The 23,890-nt window shown below is 50.7% G+C and overlaps 2 protein-coding genes and 2 gene segments (V, D, J or C); all 4 read left to right on the top strand.

The window, feature by feature from the left end:
* Positions 1-23,890, top strand: part of LOC116498355 (M1-specific T cell receptor alpha chain-like) — a 318,814-nt gene that overhangs the window by 160,201 nt on the left and 134,723 nt on the right. The window lies entirely within an intron of this gene.
* LOC116498345 (M1-specific T cell receptor alpha chain-like) overlaps positions 1-23,890 on the top strand; it is a 234,806-nt gene that overhangs the window by 149,178 nt on the left and 61,738 nt on the right. The window lies entirely within an intron of this gene.
* On the top strand, positions 14,755-15,803 carry LOC116498360. The segment is given in 2 exon segments: positions 14,755-14,892; positions 15,287-15,803. Coding segments are annotated over 2 exon segments (396 nt in total).
* On the top strand, positions 18,932-20,265 carry LOC116498359. The segment is given in 2 exon segments: positions 18,932-19,069; positions 19,339-20,265. Coding segments are annotated over 2 exon segments (396 nt in total).

Below are 23,890 nucleotides of genomic sequence, written 5' to 3'. Positions count from 1 at the left end.
ATGGGGCTTGTCATGGGGCTGGCTCTCTCCCTCCATGGCCTGTGTAACAGGGACAAGTACTATTAAGAACATGCTGTATTATCTTTTGCAGCTGTGTCTATGTCGAGGGTCATGGGGAAGGAATCAATAAGGCCAGAAAAGAGCTGTTGAGAGCTGCTACGTGAGCTCATGAAACTACCTGGGACTGGGAGTCAGTATTAAGACACATCTACTAACCTGCTTCCCACTGCCTACACTGACGACCACTGTTGGGGAACAGGGCTCTTCTTGAGAGATATGATTGCTCTTGTGGTTTTACCTGCCAAGCAAAACAGCCTGGGGAGGGAAACTCAGCCCTACATCTGGGCATCAGCTAAACCCTCAGCAAGTGAAAAACCTTCATCAGCTGGAGACTGGGGAAGACTTTCTGTTCACCGCAGAGAGGTGTCTCATTCCTTTTCATACCATCCTTCTGCTCTGCAGCATCACCAGTGGATGTCTAGAGATGTTCCTGTGTCCCTGCATCTGTGCTAGATTCTCTGCCCATCACAAAACTGCTAGTCATCCCAAACCTCAAGACTTGTTTGTCCATCTGCACACAGTACTCTTTACATGCTGTCTGTTTGGTGGCACAGTGAACTGTCCCTTGAGAGCAGCTCTGGTGGAAGCCAACATAACGAGCCATGGTGACTTAAATGTGACCTTGGTTGGATTTTGCTCACAATGGAAGGAAATGTTTAAGTGTTTGAAATGAGGCCTTCCAAGGTAACACACAAAGTTCCATCTTTGTGCCAAGGGGAACAGGGGAAGGATGTGTCTCAAGGAGGGACAAGATGGAGCAAATAGGAGGGAGGCAAGAAGGAGGCAATTGAAAGAGATAGCCTTTGCCTGTGGTAACAGGAAGGTATGTGGCTAGCCCCAGTCCCACTGCTGGATGGATCAAGAAAGTTGTGGTTTGGGTGTCAGCAGAAAGATGTATTTTATACTGTTCTCATGCTTGAGAATTAGGTAATGTGAAAGAGGGTTCTGCATTTTGTGAGAAAAGGACAACAGGAAGACTAGATAATAAATGTGCTTGAAAATGGGGGCAATGCTAACTCATTCCAAAATTATATTATAAATGTTGTTCTTTTTTTTTTTTTTTTTCTCTTTTTCTTTTTGTCCCCTCCTCCCCATCATCCATTAGATACTGATTGCACATTAGGCTAATCCTTTTCCCTTCCTTCACAGTGGTATCTCTCTGGATGTGCTGAAAAGTGAACGTCAGGACTTAGCATTGCTGATGATTCACAGTAAAGAATTTTTTCCTAGTATTTGGTTTAAACATCCCCTGGTGCAGCTTTATACCATTCATGTAACATTCATTGGTTGCCAGGGAGAAGAGACGTTCCTCTCCATTTCCCCTCCCAAGGAAGCTGTAAGAGAGCAATGAGGTTGCCTCTTAGCCTCCTTTCCTCCATACGAGATTACCCAAGTGTCCTCAGCCTCTCCCCATTGGACATACCTTCCAGCCTGTTTATCAGCTTTATTGCTCTCCTCTGGACACCTTCAAGTATCTTAATATCGTTTTTATGTTGTGGTGCCCAGAACTGCACACACTATTACAGATGAGACTACACTAATGATAAATATAGTGAGAGAGTCACCTCTTTTGACTGACTGGCTAAGCGGTATTTGATGCACCCAAAAAATAATGTTTTACCTTCTTGGATGCCAGGGCACACTGCTGACTCATATTAAGCCTGCTCTCAACCAGCACTCCCAGACACCTTTCTGCAGGGATACTCTCAAGACTCTCATCTGTCAGTCTGTACTTGCATCTGGAATTACTCCATGTCATGTGCAGAACCCAGCATTTGCTCTTGTCAAATTTCATGCTGATGATGATGGCTCAGTGCTCAAATCGATAAAGATCTCTTTGCAAGGCCTGCCTCCAGAGAGGATGTCTCAGTGTTAATATCATCAATGAACTTTCTAAGCATGCATTCCACTCCTGCCTCTAGATCGCATACAAAAATATTGAACAAAACTGCCCCTACAATTGAGTCCTTAAGAATAGGGGCCCTGGAAAACTAGTTAATATTCAAGGATCACCTCCTCCCAGTTCAAGAGTAATGCATCCCGAGAGTGATGATGTCAGGCAAAAATGTCAGGAGGCCAGCATGGATGAAGCAGGAGCTCCTGGCCAAACTCAAACAGAAAAAAAAAAAAAGGAGGCCTACAGAGGGTTGAAGCAAGGACAGATAACCTGTGAGGAATACACAGAAATTGAGCATCCAGGCTAGGAAAACTGAAGTAGTCTTAGAATTAAAATTGGCCAGGAACATCGAGGACAAGAAGAAAGGTTTCTGTGACTACATCTGTGATAAAAGAAGACTAGGGGCTAGACTTCCAATGAAATTCCCACTGACTGAAAAAGGGGAAACATAATCCCCATTTTCCTCATGCCAAGTGCAAGGTCCTGCTCATGGGCCAGGGCAATCCCAAATACAAATATGGGCTGAGTGGAGAATGGATTGAGAGCAGCCCTGAGGAGAAGTACCTGAGGGTGTGTTGGTTGACAAGAAGCTCAACATGAGCCAGAAATGTGCACTTCCAGCCCAGAAAGCCAACTGTATCCCGGGCTGCATCAAAAGAAGCGTAGCCAGCAGGTGGATGGAGGTGATTCTCCCCTTCTACTCTGCTCTTACGAGATCCCACCTGGAGCAGTGTCAGCTCTGGGGTCCCCAGCACAAGAAGGCTATGGACCTATTAGAATGAATCCAGATGAAGGCCACAAAGATGATCAGAGAGCTGGAGCACCTCTCATATGAAGACAGGCTGAGGGAGTTGGGGTTGTTCAGCCTGGGAAAGAGAAAGCTCAGGGGAGACCTTCTAGCAGCCCTCCAGTAACTAAAGTGTGCCTACAGGAAGGCTTGGGAAGGACCCTTTGTCAGGGAGTGTAGTGATAGGACACTGAAAGAGGGTAGATTTTGATTAGATATTAGGAAGAAATTTTGTACACTGAGGGTGCTGAGGCACTGGAACAAGTTGCCCAGAGAAGTTGTGGATGCCCCATCCCTGGAAATGTTTAAAGCCAGGCTGGATGGGACTTTGAGCAAACTGGTCTAGTGGAGGTTGGTGCTAGGTGATATTTAAGGTCTCTTCCAACCCCAGTCATTCTATGATTCTGTGTTTGTAACACTTCTAGTGACTGGCTGCCAGCCAGATCTAGCCCCATTCACTATAACCCTTTCAGCCATACCATTGAGCCAGTTCTTCACCCAGCATTGCATGAACCTGTTCACTTCACAGTTGGACAATCTATCCAGAAAGACATTGTGAGGGATGGTATCAAAAGCCGTACTGAAATATGAAAAGATAACTCCCATTGCCTTCCTTTCATTCACTACGTGGATGATCTTGTTGTAGAAGGATATCAGATTACTAAGGCATGACTTTGCCTTCATGAACCCTTGTTGACTATGTCTGATAATAGCTTTGTTCTTGAAATGTCTTTCCATAGCCCTCAGGATAATCTTCTCAGCAATTTTTCCAGGTAGTGAGGTTAGACTAATAGATCTGTAGTTTTCTGGGTCTTCTCTCCTGCACTTCTCATAGATGGGTATAACTTTGTCTAGCTTCCAGTCATAAGGGACCTCCCCAGATTCCCAAAACCTTTGCTAAACTGTTGAGAGGGTTCCAGCTATAGTAACTGCTAACTCCCTCAGTACTCTGGGGTGATTCCCATCAGGTCCCGTGGAATAATGAACATTCAACTGATACAGCTGGTCCCTTACAATTTCAGTGACCACAAATGGAAAGTCACTGCTCCCCCAGTCATCATCCTCCAACTCAGAGGACTAGGCACCTCAAGCTCTACCATTAATATTAAAAACTGAGGCAAACAAAGAAAAGGCATTCAATGTCTCCACCTTTTCCTCATTCTTACTTGTAAGGTGACAATCTTCATCAGGTATTCATTCAATGTTTTATTTTGACCTTCCTTGCTGTTGACATATTTATAAAAGACTTTTTGTTGTCTGACACCACAGTGAACAGTGTCAATTCTAGATTAACTTTGGTTTTTCTTGTTTTGTCCCTTATTGTCTTGGTTTCTCTCCCGTTACAACCTTGCAGAAATCTGCAAATCAACAGAGGATGGAAATTATACACAGGGGTCAGAGGTAATCTTCAGGGCACTCCCAAACACTTCCTTCCTTCCTTCCTTCCTTCCTTCCTTCCTTCCTTCCTTCCTTCCTTCCTTCCCTCCTTCCCTCCTTCCCTCCTTCCTTCCTTCCTTCCTTCCTTCCTTCCTTCCTTCCTTCCCTCCCTCCCTCCCTCCCTCCCTCCCTCCCTTTGTGCTCACATTAATGGAGAAAGTCCTCATCCCGACAGCCAGCCTTGCTCACCCATGTGCCCCAGCCATATGCTTGCAAGTCTCTTTCCTCAATGCCTGTATCTCCTCTACCACCTCCCTTGTTCCTTGCCTGCCCTGGCTGCTGCACTGTGTCTGGCTCCAAAGACCTCTTGGGACACCTGAAGGCTCTGGCTCTCAGGGACACCTGAAGGAACAGCCCTGCAGACTGCAGGAACAACCCCGCAGACCCTTCAGACTGTCACTGTCCATGCCAAGCCTTCCAGGCCGTGTCAGGTTCCTGCCAACAGATGACAACATAGACCTCAAGGAGACACTGACTGGAATGTTTTGCTTCTTTGCCTCACAATCCCTGAAGGCTCATTTTCCATACTAGAAGACACTTTTGCAAAGCTCTTCCGTGAATACAAACAACACGTTAACACCACCTCGACCAAACTCCTTCTCTCCTTTCTTCAGACCCAGTCTCAGCTGCTTCATGGCCACTTTGATCCCCCTTTGTCCTTTCTTCACCTTTAGCTTTGGGAAATCTCTTTTCACTCTGTGGGTACCCCTCTCCTTTCCTAGCCTTTCTCCCACTGCTACAGGGTGTCTCCCAAGTCCTGTGCCTCTTCCTCTCAGCCTCTGTGCTCCTCTTGGTGAGAATGTTGAGTTCTTTTTGCCTTCTGTGAACATTCAACCATATCATATTAATGGTATGTTCAATGTTAACTCTGCCATGGCCGACAGATGTCCCTGAAGGGAGGACACTGGAAACCTCATAGATCTTTTAAGACTATCAGAGATCTCTTCCAGTCCCCTCTGTCTTGTGCCTTGGGATGTATAGGAGAAACAGACTGCTGTGATGCTCCTGATATTGACTGTCAGTCAGGGATTTCCACCCCTGGACACTGCCCAGTCTTCCTGGGAGTCAATGCTGGAGTCAGGCCTATCTCCTCACACCTGTCTATAAAGGCCTGCTAGCATTGTCTCAGAAATGCATCGCAAAGGAGACAGATTCCCATCCAGCCCATGTCAGGCTGGTTCTCCTGAAGGCAAAGCGCAGCTGTCGCTCCTTCCTGTGAGGGATTTCACAGCATAGGGATCACACGGTGACGAGGGTAAAATGATCTCCCTGTGCACCAGAGGGATGCTCAGCTTAGTGGGTGTCTCATCCAAGCTGAGCTCTCTTGTTCAAACACATCAGCAGCTCCCACCCACTGTTTGTTTTTGTTTTTGTTTTTGTTTCATGCCAAAGACATTCATCAAGATCATCAAGATCCCAGGTTTATATTACCACTAACAGACTCCTTGTGCATTCAGAGTAATTAATTATGAATAGGGCAATTAAGACACCAGTGTTCATTGGAATGACCAGGCATATAACTTGAGTTAGTCACTCCAGGGTAATGGTCCATATATTCTTCACAAAAAAAAAATGTTCATCTGCGAACTGTCTTCTTCTCCCCTTTCCTGCTGAGTGAGCAAGTAATTTTCTGAGTTTTATTCTTCTTTTCTTTTCAGCTGAGGCTGAAGACAGAGCCCATGTACAGCAGGGTACAATTCTGCATACATTCTGGCTTGGCTCTGTCTCACCAACAATGTTCCTTTTTTTTTTTTTTTTTTTTTTTTCTGGGAATAGAGCCATTAGAGCTGAGTGATCACTAGTGATCTTCGGCTTGTCCTCCTCCTTTCTCAGCGGTGGCTGCAGGCAGAGCCTAAGTGCAGCAGGAGCCATCAACAGAGACTACTAGCACATCGCCCCGCACATCAACATCACCTGCTCACACCCCAGCATACAGTCTAACAAGTATGGTAGTATTTTGGCAGAGGTCCTGATCCAGCTTTGGTCAGAACCAGAGTCTCTGTGGCTCTGCTTTGTTCCCAGCTTTTGCCACAGCTATCTGATGGTCCACAGACCTTCATCTTCCACCTCTTTGCAGAGCTGCCAAAGAGCAGGCAAAACCCTAATGCCTGATCACTAAGCTGAGTATCCTTCCCTGTTCTACAGGTGATCAAATGATGATCCTCCCACCACCCAGCCAGCATGAAGTCAGCTTTTTGTAAAGTAAAAACACAGAGAAAATCTTAAGAAAGCACAGTAAAACTAAGAAATGCTCAATCAAGCAATAGAAACCATTGGGTTTGTTTCTTTGTTTGTTTGTTTTTGGTGTGTGCATACAAAATGAGAGGATCTATATGTTAATAAAAGGTGTTCCCACTCCTGAGATCCAGGAGACGGCAATAGATGAGATGAAGTCGAACATGGAGATGGAGATGAAGATGAAAATGAACATGAAGATGGGTAGGTTCTGCTTGGTGTCTGTTAGCACTGGGGGCCCAAAGGCAATTTGATTTGGTCAGTCCTGAGCTCAGGTAGGACTCAGCATTACCCGTGGCAACAAGAAACTGCTCTTGCCCCATCTCTCCTGCTGTGCTTGGGAAGAAAACCCTCCCAGCTTCTTTCATGTGATTGGAGCAGCTGTAAAAGTGACCTATCCCCGATGGGAAAAATACCGTTAGAAAATGTTTGCTAAAATACTGACAGAAGAAAATGCACATCAGCCTGAGAACTGCCAGGTCGGTGAACAAGCAACATCCTTGAGAAGCGCAGCTGGCCTCTTTGTAGTGCAGCTGCATACCTGTAAACTAGAGACATCCTGAAGATACCATCAATAAGCGCAAAACCAAGGAACTGTAAAAACAACTTCTCTGAAAAAGTGAAAATTGTCTGGAAAAAGGAGAAGACATCCTGAGAAGTTAGGAACTGGCAACTGCTATTGTGTATTTTACCTGAAAGGAAATAAAAAAGTCTGAGAGTCTGAGAAAGTAATTTGTCATCTTCTGAGAAAGTAATCATCATCTGTAGGTTGTCTCAGATGAAAAATAGAAGTTAGAAGCACCTACTGGCTGTTCTAAGAGGTGGTTTCCTACAATCTTTTATATCTCTGTGAGGTAAGGATGACTCATTTTCTATGCAAAATGGAGCTCCTCTATCTAACAAATTCCCATGCTACACAAACTTGTATTTCTCCTACAAGATTTCCTAAAGAAATCAAACCCTAACTGGGGATACTTGACTGACTCCAAACTCCATGTCATGGACCTTCAAAGTGAGACTTCATTATTTATTTAGCCCCACTTCTGGGCCTTTTTCTGGGTGTCAATATTTTCTGAGATTGATTGTCTGTATTGACCTATTTCTATACACTCGCAGCTCAAGTAACCCTTTAGATCATGACATCAGGGAAGAGGGTGTCCCCTGTGCCCGCCACCTCCCACTTTTCCCCTTTCCTCCCATGAGGTAGTATGGGCCTGGGCTGGGGCCCTTCTAATCCCCACAGGCCCCCCATGAGGGGTAGGACAGCCTGGGGCTCAAGCATGAGACAGTGGCACTGGGAGAATGTGACTTCCCATGTTGACTCACAACAAACCAGGTCCAAGCCCCCTGTGGCACCATGATTTGTATTTATAAACCAAGCAAAACTCTCTTTTGTCTTCACCCTTGTGGCAACCCCCATGGATAAGAACAGCCACACACCAACTACCCTGGAAGGTTGTGTGTACACATGGCTGTAAGACTATAAAGGGGTGATTTGGTGTTCCCCTCTCTTTCCCCTACCATGTTCACAACTAAAGGGGCAAAAGACACCTCTTCCTAGATAGAGTAGCCAATGGCCGTTGCAGACAGTGGCCAGTGCGGATCTCTACTGATACTTACTCTTACATTACTCCTTGCTCAGCACCCGTCTCAATCACTCCCTCACAGGGCTGCCCCGCGCCCCGCCCCGCGGCCGCCTCCTCGTCCGCCGAAGGGGCCGCGGCCCCGCGGGGGGCGGTGTGGGCCGGGCCTGGGCGGGCGGAGCGGTGGGCGCTGCCCCGGCGAGGGCCCGACTTGTGGTGCGGGCAGGAGCGGCCCGAGCTTGGCCCCGCTCTGCTCCTGTCCGCCTCCCGCCGGGCGCGGCAGGGCCCGATGGCGGGCGGGCTGGGGCCGCGGCTGCTGGCCTTGGCCTTGGCCTTGGGGCCGGCAGGTGAGCGGCGGGTGGGGAGGGCAGCGGGGCGGGTCCGGTGTGTGCGGGAGAGGGAGGCTGTCGCGGTCGGGGATGCTTTGGGAACATCCCCGTCTGAGCCCCGAGGAGGGCAGTCGGGGCAGTGCCCCTGGCCAGGGGCTTTGTGTGGAGCAAGCGGGTTGGCGTTTCTGTCTGTGCTGGGCTGGGGTTGCCAGGTCTTCTGGAGAGCATCCTCCCTCCATTGGCACACGCATCCCCACTCCTTGTGCTCTCCTTCTGCAGGCGTTTGGGCTCTATTGAAGCTGGTGGAGTCTGGTGGAGATCTGCGAGCACCTGGAGACTCCGTGCATCTCTCCTGCCAGGGATCTGGATTCAACTTCGGTTCATTTGCTGTGTGGTGGTACCGTCTGACACCCAGTGGCAGTCTAGAGTGGGTGTCCTACATCAGCACTAGCTCTTCATATATTAAATTTGGCCCAGTTGTGGAGGGCAGAGCCAATGTCTCCCGGGACAACTCTCAGGCAAAAGCATCTCTGTACCTGCATACCCTGTGCCCCCAGGACTCAGCCTGCTACTTTTGTGCCATTCCCACAGGGACAGGAAATCCAGTAGATCGTTAACACAAACATCTTGTTCAGATCCCAGCCCAGGCTGTGTTAGCTGAAGAAACTGAGCTTGCCAGGCACCCTGGGAGCACTGTCAGTGAGCCCAACCTTCTCTTAACACCCCAGACTTTCTGCTGTCCATGATGCACAGAAGTCCTTTCACACCTCACTTCTTTCCTCATCAAACAGTCCAAGGATAGGCAACACCTCTTCACATCGTCAATCCCTCTTTCTGTACAACCCACAATGGGTTGCTTCACAAAATTCAGAAAAGTTGTTGCTGCAAGCCTGTTCTGGCTTTTGTTGTGTTTATGGGATTCTTCCAATTCCTGCCCATAACCTTTCCCCTGTCACGTTCACAACTGTCAGAGCTCAGGATAACGTCACAACCTGTAAGCTTGTGTGTGTCTGAAGATCACAACAGTGGGATAGTAAGATTCTATAATATGCAAGGTCACAGAGATTGATGTCGTTTTTTTTTTTTTTTTTTTTTTTAAGATGATTATTTGCAAGTAATAACAAATTCCTACTGTAAAGCAAGTGTATACTTATGATCTTACTGATGTTGGGGTGTTGGTTGATGCTTGCCTGAACATGAGTCTGCAGTGTGCCCAGGTGGCTAAGAAGGCCAAAAGCATCCTGACTTGTATCCAGAACAGTGTAGCCAGCAGGACAGGGGAGGTGATTGTCCCCCTGTACTCTGCTCTGGTGAGGCCACACCATGAGTATTGTGTTCAGTTTTGGGCCCCTCACTACAAGAAAGACATCAAGGCCCTGGAGCATGTCCAGAGAAGGGCTACGAAGCTGGTGAAGGGCCTGGAACACAACTCTTACAAGGAGCAGCTGAGGGAACTGAGGTTGTTTAGTCTGGAGAAGAGGACGCTTAGGGCAGACCTTATTGCTCTCTACAACTCATGAAAGGAAATTGTGGGGAGCTGGGGGTTGGCCTCTTCTCACAGGTAACTAGCAATAGGACAAGAGGGAATGGCCTCAAGTTGTGCCAGGGGTGGTTTAGGTTAGAAATTCTGAGAAATTTCTCAGAGTAGTCAAGCATTGGAATGGGTTGCCCAGGGAAGTGGTGCTGTCACCATTCCAGAGGGTGTTTAAGGAAATGTTGAACGTAATGCTTAGGGACATGGCTTAGTGGGTGATACTGGTGGTAGGGGGATGGTCAGACCAGATGATCTTGGAGGTCTTTTCCAACCTAAATGGTTCTATTATTACTTACTTAAATGCATGTCTATGACATTTGGAGTGTTTTCGATACAATACTCACCATATTGCTACCAGGATTGGAGCTAATCGAGGTGGGAAAGTCTCTCTTCATGAATGATCCATGGTCTGGAGTCTGGAGGCTGCCAGGTATGCCTAGCTAGGGTTCAGTCCATCTGGTACTTCTTGGAGGGGAGCTTGTGGAAGAAGCTCCAGTTTCAGGTAGACTGTGACTTATTTTTATATCATTAGAGACATAAGAGGGCATAAGTCACCACTTCTCAGAGCAACCAATGGCTGTTGCTGACTTCTGCTTTCCCACTGGAACAGCCAGTAGCCAATAATAATTTCTGCTTTCTCAGACTGATTTTTACTTTGTCAGCTGGTTAGTTCATTGTCACAGTTGGTTTTGTTCTGTGCTCATCAAGGGTATCTTGGTCTCCCAGCTGTGCTTGCCAAGAATGCAGTCCCAGGTGCACTCATCAAGGATGGTCCTCTGGGTTCCTAGGCTAGCACCTGCATGCAAGCAGACATCCTTTGTGTCTGTATTTTTCCACAGGTCACCATTGTGGCTGCTCCATCTGGTAGTCCCAAGAGGGGCGGCCCCAGTCCCATGGGCACTGCAGCATGAACATCCTGTAAGGACAAGGATAAGGACATGAACCAGGATGGCAGCACATGGACAGAGCAGCCTGAGATGTACTTTTGTTTCCTGTGGGAGTTTGGGCCTGTGCTATGGACAGAAGTGTAGATCTCATGCTCTCTGCTTGGCAGGGACAGAGAGAATTTTCCCCACCATGTAGGAGCTACCTGCTCAATGGCTGTTTCCCAATGGGAAAAGCTCATGTTCTTCAGGGTGGGGGTAGGGGGAGGGGGAAGGGGTTGTGGAGAGAGAGGAATGCCATTTCTCCCTCCTCCCACTCATTTTTGTTGTCAGGACTCTCCTCTGCCTATCTTCATGGAAGGCACTGAACCCATGGTTGGGTGGGCCGGGTCTGCCCACAAGCTCCCATGCCATGAAGACACTGGTGAGAGAGAAGCACAGTGTGAAGTCTTAGAGCTCTCTGAAGGGTTAAAGTGTGCTGACCAGAATCAAATATGAGGAGAGATGTCCCGCCAGCAGACCGTGCTCTTACACTGTTATTATAGCTTTTCTGTCATGGGGGCAATAACTGCCTCAGGACTGACAGGTGGACAATACTTCTGAGGAAAATCTCTGAGACCTGGAAAAGTTTGGAAGTGACTTCCAGGTTCTTACACATCTGTTGGTAGGGCAGACCTGGAGTGTTCACTCCCTGTCTCATATACAGCCTGAGCACAGCAATGCGCATCTCCTAACATATCTGGGTTATTCACCATACAGCTGCATAAGTCTACAGACACTTGGGGGACACACCCCAGCATTTTGGCATTCTAGGAAGTTTTTCTGGGATTTCTCCTTGATGGCGCCTTGTGGAACCTTCTGGGCTACATGCAAGTGCTGAAGGTGGTTCTGCTTAAGCCTCCTTTTGTGGATGTTGTGAAGCCTCCCTGCCACATCACCCCATGCTCTTTACTCAGCACCTGTGTTAGTCACTTCCTCACAGGGCTGCTGGCTCCTCTCTCCCTCCACCGTAGTTCCTGCTCTACAGCCCTCTACTGGAGGTCCACCTATCAGCAACAAACACTGCTTCATGCCCTGGCTGTCTCCCTCTATCTCCTTCCCTGACAGTACTGTCAGTGCTCAGGCTGTGATGGGAGCAAGAGCTCCTGAGTACGGCTGTTTGCAGCTGCAGGACGGCACAGATGAGGCTCTCACTGGTGGCTCTCGTGGGCACAGCAGGCAGCGAGCGTCCGAGCAGCTTTCCGTCTGGCTCCGGCGCAGCACTGCCGGGTCCCTCCTGCCAGGCTGCACGGGGTTCGAGGCCGGGGCAGCGCCGGGAAGGCAAGGCAGCCTCCGTCTGCCGGGGCGCCGCGCTCCTCCGCTCCCTCACAGGGCTGCCCCGCCCCGCGGCCGCCTCCTCGTCCGCCGAAGGGGCCGCGGCCCCGCGGGGAGCGGTGTGGGCCGGGCCTGGGCGGGCGGAGCGGTGGGCGCTGCCCCGGCGAGGGCCCGACTTGTGGTGCGGGCAGGAGCGGCCCGAGCTTGGCCCCGCTCTGCTCCTGTCCGCCTCCCGCCGGGCGCGGCAGGGCCCGATGGCGGGCGGGCTGGGGCCGCGGCTGCTGGCCTTGGCCTTGGCCTTGGGGCCGGCAGGTGAGCGGCGGGCGGGGAGGGCAGATTGGTAGGGGTCCGTGTCCAGTGTGTGCGGGGAGGGAGGCTGTCGGGGTCGGGGAGGCTTAGGGAGCAGCCTTGTCTGAGCCCCGAGGAGGGCAGTCGGGGCAGTGCCCCTGGAGACGGGCTTTCTAGGGAGCACCGGGGTTGGTCACTCAGGTTGTGCTGTGCTGGAGTCGCAGGAGCTTCTAGAAAGCATCCTTCCTGTCCATGGGCACACACTGCCCCACTCCCTGTGCTCTCCTTCTGCAGGCGTTTGGACTCAGTTGAGTCTGGTGGAGTCTGGTGGAGGTCTGCGAGCACCTGGAGACTCCGTGCATCTCTCCTGCCAGGGATCTGGATTCATCTTTGGAAGTTATCATGTCTTGTGGTACCGTCAGGCACCCAGTGGCAGTCTTGAGTGGGTGTCCTTTATTAACTATGATGGTAGGATTCGAGAATATGGCAAAGCAGTGGAGGGCCGAGCCATTGTCTCCCGGGACAATTCCCAGTCCAAGTCTTCTCTGTCCCTGAGCTCCCTGGTACCCCAGGACTCTGCTCACTACTTCTGTGCAGTTCGCACAGGGACAGGAAACCCAGCTGAGCTTTAACACAAACCTGCTCCCAGGGTCCCTTCCCTTTTCTACATGTGTTGCTGCCACCAAGAGCTGGGAGGAGAAGCAGAACCATCTTGTTCTCAACCCTTTCCCACTTTGCCTGTCGGGGCACATGGGATCAACAGCAGTGTCAGGGGCAAAAGGCCAGGTCAGCTGGAGTGCAGCAAGAAGTGCTGCACAGGCATCCTCATGAGAGGAAGTGCTGAGTGTTACTCTTGGGCCCAAACAACCCCGTTCTGTGGGATTGATGGATGTAACAATCCCATTCAGGCTTGTGGAAGAGTGAATGGAAAGTGTCTTGGCCAAAGAGGTCCTGAGGGTTTTGTTTGACAGTCAGATGAACATGAGCCCGAAGTGTGCCCATGCGGCCAAGAAGGCCAATCTCATCAGAAACAGTGAGGCCATCAGGAGTTGGGAAGTAATGGTCCTTTGGTATGTGGCTCTGGTGACAACACATCTCTGATATTGTGTTCGTTTTGGTCCCCTCACTACAAGGAGGTGTGCTGGGTCTGGCTGGCATGCTAACTCTCCCTGCAGCAGCCCATACAGTGCTGTGCCCTGCACTTGTAGCCAGAAGAGCACTGGTGTCACACCAGCATTTCGTTTATTGTTGCCCACTACTGGCACAGCATCAGGACTCCCTCCAACCCCCCAAGAGCCATCAGACTGGGGGTGTGTAAGTGATTGGGAGGGGACATCACTGGGGCAGCTGACCTAAATCGACCAAAGGGCTATTCCATGCCATATGATGTCACTCTGAGCAATAAATGTGGGAAAGGTGAAGGAGAGGTGGGGGGCCTCGTTGTGGAAGGGTGTGCTCTCCCAAACAACCACTATGTGTATTGAGGCCACGCTTCCCAGGATGTGGCTGAATGTTGCTCGTTGATGGGAAGTAGAGAGTAACTGCTTTTCTCTCTCTGTGCTTCCGTGCAGCCTTTGCCTTTTATTTTTTTTCCCCCTTCTTATTTTTGCATTTACTTATATCATCCTTATGTCAAATCTTGAGCCCTTTGTGTTGTTTGTTGTCCTCATTTTTCTTTGAGGAGGTGGAGTGAGAGAGCGGCTGTGGTGGAACTCGGCTGTCCACCCAAGTAAAACGACCACAGAAGGATATTGAGTTGCTTGAGTATGTGCAAAGAGCAAGAAAGCTGGTGAGGAGACTAGAAAGCAAGTGTTCTCATCAGCAGCTGAGGGAACTGTTTTTTTTTTTAGTGTAGAGAAAAGCAGGCTGAGGGGAGACCCGATCATTCTCTGCAGCTGTCTGAGAGAAGGTTGCAGCAAGGAGGTGTCGTTCTCCATGTTTCTATGATTCCATGGTTAAACACTGGACAGCTTTTCCCTCTGATCCTAAATGGGACTATTTTCTTGTGCAGAAGAGATGAACTGCTGAATTTGTTTGCTGTGGAGGAACCACTAGTTTCCCGGGAGGTCAATGAGTCTGAGTGAGTTAGAGATGATTTATCGTGTGTCTCGCCAGGGTATCGATTCCGAGGCAGTCGTGTTCTGCAGCGGAGCAGGGGATTGCGGCTTGCAGGTGGATTTCTTCATGGAGGCCACTCGGTTTTCCGCATCCAGGCTGCTCGGGTCATCCGAGGGAACGACCAGGCTCGTGCCGGGGCGCCGCGCTCCTCCGCTCCCTCACAGGGCTGCCCCGCGCCCCGCCCCGCGGCCGCCTCCTCGTCCGCCGAAGGGGCCGCGGCCCCGCGGGGGGCGGTGTGGGCCGGGCCTGGGCGGGCGGAGCGGTGGGCGCTGCCCCGGCGAGGGCCCGACTTGTGGTGCGGGCAGGAGCGGCCCGAGCTTGGCCCCGCTCTGCTCCTGTCCGCCTCCCGCCGGGCGCGGCAGGGCCCGATGGCGGGCGGGCTGGGGCCGCGGCTGCTGGCCTTGGCCTTGGCCTTGGGGCCGGCAGGTGAGCGGCGGGCGAGGAGAGCAGCGGGGCTGGGCGGGGTTGGGGCTGGGGCTTAAACTTGAGTCGGGTCTGGGACGGGGGTTGGCCGTGACCGACGTGGCGCGTCTCCTGGTGCTGCCCCACCTGGTGCACTGGAGCCTGGCGCTCGCCGTCGTTGTCAGCTAGGGTCCGGTGTGTGGGGAGAGGGAGGCTGTCGGGGTCGGGGGTGCATTGGGAGCAGCCCCATCTGAGCCAAGAGGAGGGCAGTTGGGGCAGTGCCGCTGGCCAGGGGCCTTGTGTGGAGCAAGTGGGTTGGCATTTCTGTCTATGCTAGGCTGGCATTGCTGGGGCTTCTGGAGGGCACCTTCCTTCCGTGGGCACACGCATCTCTACTCCCTGTGATCTCTTTCTACAGGTGTTTGGGCTCAGTTGATTGTGGTGGAGTCTGGCGGAGGTCTGCGAGTAGCTGGAGATTCCGTGCAGCTCTCCTGCCAGGGATCTGGATTCATCCTTGGAACTTACGATGTCTGGTGGTACCGTCAGGCACCTGGTGAAAGTCTCGAGTGGATGTCCTACCTTAACTATGTTGGTAGCACTGTAGAATATAGCAAAGCAGTGGAGGGTCGAGCCAGTGTCTCCCGGGACAATTCCCAGTCCAAAGCTTATCTGTCCCTGCGTGCCCTTCTACCCCAGGACTCAGCCCACTACTTCTGTGCAGTTCCCACAGGGACAGGAAATCCAGCTGAGCTTTAACACAAACCTGCTGCAAGGGCCCCTCACCTTCTCTAAGTGTGACACTGCCACAGAGAACAGAGAGGAGCAGCAGAACTGTATTCAGCTTCTGAAGAGTGCGGAGTAGTGCCTTGCGATCAGAACTTTCCCACATTGCCTGTATGGGCACATAGAATCAGCAGCAGTGTCAGGGGAAAATGGCCAGGTCAGGTGGAGTGCAGCAAGAAGAGCTGCAAAGGCTTCCTCATGAGAGGAAGTGCCGAGTGCTGCTGTTGGGTCCTAACAACCCCATTCTGTGGGATTGATGGACGTAACAATCCCATTCAGGCTTGGGGAAGAGTGGATAGAATGTGTCCTGACAGAAAAGGAGGACCTGAGGGTTTTGTTTGACAGCCAGCTGAACATGAGCCATCAGTGTGTCCTGTGGCCAAGAAGGCCAATGGCATCCTGACCTGCATCAGAAACAGTGTGGCCATCAGGACTAGGGAAGTGCTTGTCCTGCTTAAGCCCCATTTTGATGATTTTGTGAATCCTTCCTATCACATCACCCCATGCCTTTTGCTCAGCGGCTGCATCAGTCGCTCCCTCACAGGGCTTCTGGTTATTCTCTCCTTTCCCCCCTTCTTTATAGTTTAAAGCCTTCCTCAGGAGGTCTGCCATCTCCTCAGTAGGAACGTCTTTGCCATGCTGTGTGAGACTTGGGCAGCGTAAGGCAGCCAGGGCTAGAAGCCTGTGGCTGCTGGTGTGACACACTCCTCCCCACTGCTCCCTGCCCCATGCTCACCTCTTCCTCCACCAAGGAATCCTCAGGCCTGTGAGAAGCAGGATGGACACTCCGTGGTATGTTATTTTTTAACCTATGCATGACAGGATTTGTTAGGTAAGGTTGATGGTTGGACTTGATGATCTTACAGGTCTTTTCTAGCCTTAATGATTCTACAGTTCTGTGATTTCCGTGCACGTCACCAGCTGGGGATACAGGCTACTTGTCAATGACTATAGCATCTCATGACACCAGCATGCACACAGGTCCACATTCCTCCTGGTCTCTCAAGAACAAACATTCCTTTTCCTACATCTTATGGAAGGCTGGCTGCCATATGTGGTGTGCCACCACCTCCTGGGACAGTTTCTAGGTGTTGAAATAGATTGTCCTTCATGCCCTGCATCCACAGGACTCCACTTGCTACTTCTGTGCTGCCCCTATGGGGACAGAAAGCTGAGGTGTTCCCTGAAACGAACCTCCTACTGGGGCTTCTCACCCTCTCCATGCTCACTCACATGTCCCAGCAAAGGGGCGAGTCAGGATGTGGGCTGGGACAGACTGCAGCTGTTGGCCTGTGCTGCCAGAGCACGATGCACCAGTAGAGGGGTGTCCAGGGATTCTCTCAGGTAGTGGGACTACTCAAGAAATCCCTCACTACAAGTGAGCCAGAATGCTGGTTTTGTCTAGGATAGAGTTAATTTTCCTCCAAGTGTCTGGTAAGGTGCTGTGTTCTGTACTTAGCATGAAAATAATGTTGATAACACACTGATGTTATAATTGCTGCAGAGCAGTGCTTACACTAAGCCAAGTACTTTTCAGCTTCTCACGCTCTCCTGCCAGTGGCCAGGGTGGGGATGCAGCAGGAGCTGTGATGGGACAGAACCAGGAGAGCTGACCCGAACTAGCCAAAGGGATATTCCATACCACAGGACATTCCGCTGACCAATTAATATGGGGTGGCTGACGGGGATGGGGACACTGGCTGCTCGGGGATAGGTTGGGCATCAGTCAGCGGGTGGTGAGCAATTGCATTCTGCATCACTTTTGTATGTACTCTTAATAGTAGTACTATCATTGTCATCATCATTATTGTTATTATCTTCCCTTTTCTATTCCATTAAACGGTCTCCAGGTCCACCCACAAGCTTTCAGTTTAATTTTTATTTGATTTTATCCCCCATTCCAGAGAAGGAAGGAGGAGTGTGATTGAATGGCTATGTTTTTACATCTGCACTGCTTCTAGTACGTTCTATTTACTGATTCTTTAAGGCCTTAATATAAATAACACATGCATGAGTTACCCCTCCAGTATCACTATCCCCCGGAACGTGCTCAAATTGCTCAAGATGCACCAGGTTGAATTGTGACTTTTCTGCCAGTTAGCCTCATGAGCATCCCTTCTGATGAGTGGGTTGTTGGTCCACAGGCCAGCTGATGGTGAGTCTGAGTCTGCACTGAGAGCATGTGGCTCCTCCTCTGCTTTCTCCTGCTCCATATGCCCATCATTTTCAATCCAATTGAAATCATATTGAGCTTGTACTCAGTTTATGTTCCAATTAGTTGCTAGCACACTTCGTCATCTGGGAGTTTGTACAATACTTGCATTTTTCTGCTCCCCTTTCTCTCTGTTTGCAGGAGACTGTGGTGTCCCTGCTGGTTCAGTAAGATGTATTGGAGCTCGGGGGTGAAACCAGCAGGTGTCGTGTCCTCTCATGGTGCAGCATTGGTCAAGCTGCAATGTTTCATGACTTAAGCCGAGACGAACCCATGAAGTCTGTGCTTTGAGGACACCGCAAATGGAGTTCCCTCATGAAAAGCCTTTCCATCCTTAGCCCTAACTTTGCCTATGACACTTGGAGAGGTACCCCAGCATGCCTTCTGCTTAGAAAGGGCTTGTGGGATTTCTCCTTGATGGTGCCTTGTGGGACCTTCTGAGCTACATGCAAGTGCTGAAGGTAGTTCTGCTTAAGCCTCCTTTTGTGGGTGTTGTGAAACCTCCCTGCCACATCACCCCATGCCTAGTCACTCTGTCACAGGGCTGCTGGCTCCTCTCTCCCCCCACCATAGTTCCTGCTCTAGATCCCTACACCTGAGGTCCACCTATCTGCAACAAACGCTTTGCTCTGCTTCAGGCCGTGGCTGCCTCCTCTATCTCCTTCCCTGACAGTAATGTCAGTGCTCGGGCTGCAATGGGAGCAAGAGCTCCTGAGCACGGGAGCTTCCAGCTGCAAGAGGGCAGAGGTGAGGCTCTCATTGCCGGCTCCCATTGCCACAGCAAGCAGCGAGCGGCCGAGCACCTTTTCCGTGTGGCTCCGGCGTGGCACTGCCGGGCTGCTCAAGACTCGAGGCCGGGGCAGTGCCGGGAGGGCAGGGCCAGGAGGCTCCCTCCCTGCCTCCGGCTGCCGGGGCGCCGCGCTCCTCCGCTCCCTCACAGGGCTGCCCCGCGCCCCGCCTTCCCCGCGGCCGCCTCCTCGTCCGCCGAAGGGGCCGCGGCCCCGCGGGGGGCGGTGTGGGCCGGGCCTGGGCGGGCGGAGCGGTGGGCGCTGCCCCGGCGAGGGCCCGACTTGTGGTGCGGGCAGGAGCGGCCCGAGCTTGGCCCCGCTCTGCTCCTGTCCGCCTCCCGCCGGGCGCGGCAGGGCCCGATGGCGGGCGGGCTGGGGCCGCGGCTGCTGGCCTTGGCCTTGGCCTTGGGGCCGGCAGGTGAGCGGCGGGCGGGGAGGGCAGATTGGTAGGGGTCCGTGTCCAGTGTGTGCGGGAGAGGGAGGCTGTCGGGGTCGGGGAGGCTTTGGGAGTAGCCTTGTCTGAGCCCCGAGGAGAGCAGTCGGGGCAGTGCCCCTGGCCAGGGGCTTTGTGTGGAGCAAGCGGGTTGGCGTTTCTGTCTGTGCTGGTCTGGAGTTGCTGTACCTTCTGGAGAGGATCTTCCATCCGTGGGCACATGCATCCCTACTCCCTGTGATGTCTTTCTTCAGGCGTTTGGGCTGAATTAAAGCTGGTGGAGTCTGGTGGAGGTCTGCGAGCACCTGGGGACTCCGTGCAGCTCTCCTGCCAGGGATCTGGATTCAACTTCGGTTCATTTGCTGTGTGGTGGTACCGTCAGGCACCCGGTGGAAGTCTTGAGTGGGTGTCCTTAATTAGCTACGATGGTAGCACTGTAGAATATGGCAAAGCAGTGGAGGGCAGAGCCATTGTCTCCCGGGACAATTCCCAGTCCAAGTCTTCTCTGTCCCTGAGCTCCCTGGTACCCCAGGACTCAGCCCACTACTTCTGTGCAGTTCACACAGGGAGAGGAAATCCAGCTGAGCTTTAACACAAACCTAGTGCCAGGGCCCCAGGCCTTTGCAACATATGTTGCTGCCACAGAGGCTACGTATATTGCAGCCTCTTGCTACAGGAGGATCCACTCCTTCCCACCCTGCTCTCTGCCCTGTGCTCACCTCCTCATCCACCAAGGAGTCTGCAGGGCAGTGGGAAGCAGGATGGACACTAAGTGCATGTTATTTTTAGTCTATCCATATCAGGATTTGGTAGGTGTGCTTGATGGTTGGACTTGATGATCTTACAGCCTGAATGATTCTATGGTTCTGTGATTTCTGTGCACATCACCAGCTGGGGATGCAGGCTGATTGTGAATGACTATAGCATCTCATTATACCAGCATGTACACAGGTCTGCATTCCTCTTGGTCTCCGTCTACAGCAAAAATTCCTTTTCCTACACCTTATGGAAGGCTGCCATGTGTGGGTGTGCAGCCCACCACCTCCTGGGACAGTTTCAAGGTGTTGAAATGTATTGTCCTGCATGCCCTGCATCCCCGGGACTGCACTTGCTGCTTTTGTTCTGCCTCTGTGGGGACAGAAAGCTGAAGTGTTCCCTGACATGAACCTCCTACTGGGTCTTCTCACCCTCTCCATGTTCACTCTTTGCCCCAGCAAAGGGGCCAGCCAAGATGTGGGCTGGGACAGATTACAGCTGTGGCCTGTGCTGCCAGAGCTTGATGCACCAGTAGAGGGGTGTCCAGGGATTCTCTCAGGTAGTGGGACTACTCAAGAAATCCCTCACTACAAGTGAGCCAGAATGCTGGTTTTGTCTAGGATAGAGTTAATTTTCCTCCAAGTGTCTGGTAGGGTGCTGTGTTCTGTACTTAGCATGAAAATAATGTTGATAACACACTGATGTTGTAATTGTTGCAGAGCAGTCCTTACAAGAAAGAAAGAAGGAAAGAAAGAAAGGATTTTTTTGTTTGCTTCTTTTGTTGTTGTTGTGTTCTTGTTTTTTTTTTTTTTTTTTTTTTTTTTTTTTTTTTTCTTTAGTTTGGTACAGCTTCCAGAGAGATATTTTCAATTTATTGTTTTGTTAAGGCCTTAATCCAAATAGGGTATATGCATGAGTCAACCCTCCAATATCAAATTCTCCCGGAATGCGCTCAATATGTTTGAGACACACCAGGTTGAATTGTGACTTTTCTTCTAGTTAGTCTCAGGGGCATTCCTTCTGATGTGTTGGTTGTTGGTTCACTGGCCAGCTGATGGTAAGGCTGAGAGGGAGTTAGGAGATTCTTATCAAGTAGCAATAGAGCGCTGACGGCTTTAAACTAGGATGCTACTTAGTGTCTTTGCTAACTATGGTGCATTGTGCAAATTAACTAAAGCAAGAAGCCTTGGGCCCCTTACCAAGGTCAGTCTCTTAATAAGAGTGTGAGCCTATCTTAAGAAACTGTTAGAAACTGTTACTGCGAATGGACAAGAGCCAAGGAGCAACTGAGTCTGTGCAAAGACAAGAGGTCAACGAGCGGTGAGGAGGAAGAGTCATCAGTCTTCATCCCTGTCGTGGTTTAACCCGGCTGGCAGCTAAACACCACGCAGCCGTTCGCTCACCCTCCCCCCTCCCTCTCTGGGACGGGGGAGAGAAATGGAAAGTGAAGCCCGTGAGTTGAGATAAAGACAGTTTAATAAGACAGGAAAATAATAATAATAATAATAATAATGATGATACAATGGTGATAATACGAAAGTAATAATAGTATGTACAAACAAGTGATGCACAATGCAATTGCTCACCACCCGCTGACCGATGCCCAGCCTAACCCCGAGCAGTCCGGCCCCCTCCCCCCGGCTAGCCACCCCTATATATTGTTTAGCATGACGTCAGATGGTATGGAATACCCCTTTGGCTAGTTTGGGTCACCTGTCCTGGGTCTGTCCCCTCCCAGCTCTTACTGCACCCCCCAGCCTGCCCGTTGGCAGGACAGAGCAAAGGCTGAGATGTCCTTGGCTTAGTATAAGCACTGCTCTGCAACAATTAAAGCATCGGGGTGTTATCAGCACTCTTCTCATTCTAAGCCAAAACACAGCATTCCACCAGCTACTAGGAAGAAAATTAATTCTGTGCTAACTGAAACCAGGACATCTATCCACCCCTTATTCCATACCATTTATGTCATGCTCAGGTTACACTCTTTTCCATACATTCTAATTAGTCACCTATAGTAATCATGGTAGTGATAATATACAGTATAATATACTATTTAACATGGTGCAATTCAGTTCATGGGCTATTCTCACCCAGTATTAAATCTCCTTGAGGTACACACCGGACCTCTCCGTTCTTTTGCATTACCCACCAAGTATATCCAGGTCCCTGAGCGAAAACAATTCCACGAATAGGTTTGCCTTTTCCTGAGGCAGGAGTAGCCCAGACTGTTTTACCCAGCATATTTTTTACATGCACTACAGGAACTTTATCCCCATCTACAGTACGTAACAGGTTTGATTGGGCAGGTCCAGCTCGGTTGGTAGATCCCCTAGTATTGACTAACCAGGTGGCCTTTGCCAAATGCGTATCCCAGTTTTTGAACGTCCCAGCGCCCATTGCTTTCAAGGTAGTCTTTAACAGGCCATTGTATCGTTCAACTTTCCCGGAGGCTGGTGCATGATAGGGGATGTGATACACCCATTCAATACCATGTTCTTTGGCCCAAGTGTCTATAAGGTTGTTTCGGAAGTGAGTCCCATTGTCTGATTCTATTCTTTCTGGGGTGCCATGTCGCCATAGGACTTGCTTTTCAAGGCCCAGGATGGTGTTCCGGGCGGTAGCATGAGGCACAGGATATGTTTCCAGCCATCCGGTGGTTGCTTCCACCATTGTAAGTACGTGGCGCTTGCCATTGCGAGTTTGAGGGAGTGTGATGTAATCAATCTGCCAGGCCTCTCCATATTTATATTTCAGCCATCGTCCTCCATACCAAAGAGGCTTTGACCGTTTGGCTTGCTTGATTGCAGCACATGTTTCACAGTCATGAATAACCTGTGCTATAGCGTCCATGGTCAAGTCCACCCCTCGATCACGAGCCCATCTGTATGTTGCATCTCTACCTTGATGGCCTGAGGTGTCATGGGCCCATCGGGCTATAAATAATTCACCTTTATGCTGCCAATCCAGGTCCACCTGAGCTACTTCAATCTTAGCAGCCTGATCCACCTGCTGGTTGTTTTGATGTTCTTCAGTAGCCCGATTCTTGGGCACATGAGCATCTACGTGGCGTACTTTCACAGCCAGGTTCTCTACCCGAGCAGCAATATCTTGCCACAATGCAGCAGCCCAGATAGGTTTGCCCCTACGCTGCCAGTTGTTTTGCTTCCATTGCTGTAACCATCCCCACAGGGCATTTGCTACCATCCATGAATCGGTGTAGAGATAGAGAACTGGCCATTTTTCTCGTTCAGCAATGTCTAAAGCCAGCTGAATGGCTTTCACTTCTGCAAACTGACTCGATTCACCTTCTCCCTCAGCAGCTTCTGCAACTCGTCGCGTAGGACTCCATACAGCAGCCTTCCATCTCCGATGCTTCCCCACAATACGACAGGACCCATCAGTGAACAGGGCATATTTCTTTTCATTCTCTGGCAACTGGTTGTACAGTGGGGCTTCTTCAGCACGACCCACCTCCTCCTCTGATGATATCCCAAAGTATTTGCCTTCTGGCCAGTCCATGATCACTTCCAATATTCCTGGGCGACTGGGGTTTCCTATTCGAGCCCGCTGAGTAATCAGTGCAACCCACTTGCTCCATGTAGCATCAGTTGCATGATGCGTAGAGGGGACCCTTCCCTTGAACATCCAGCCTAGTACCGGTAATCGGGGTGCTAGGAGGAGCTGCGCTTCAGTACCGACCACCTCCGAAGCAGATCGAACTCCTTCATATGCTGCCAATATCTCCTTTTCAGTTGGAGTATAGCGGGCCTCAGATCCTCTGTATCCCCGACTCCAAAACCCCAGAGGCCGACCTCGAGTTTCCCCAGGTTCTTTCTGCCAGAGGCTCCAGGTGGGGCCGTTCTCCCCGGCTGCAGTGTAGAGCACATTCTTTACATCTGGTCCTGTTCGAACTGGCCCAAGGGCTACTGCATGGACTATTTCCTGCTTGATTTGTTCAAAGGCTTGTCGTTGTTCAGGGCCCCATTCAAACTCATTCTTCTTACGAGTTACTTGGTAGAGTGGGTTTACAATCAGACTGTAATTTGGGAT

The sequence above is a fragment of the Aythya fuligula genome, chromosome 24 (assembly GCF_009819795.1).
Source record: "Aythya fuligula isolate bAytFul2 chromosome 24, bAytFul2.pri, whole genome shotgun sequence".
Lineage (NCBI taxonomy): Eukaryota > Metazoa > Chordata > Aves > Anseriformes > Anatidae > Aythya > Aythya fuligula.
Note: the sequence above shows the minus strand (reverse complement) of the source record. Positions and strands in the feature narration are given on the sequence as shown.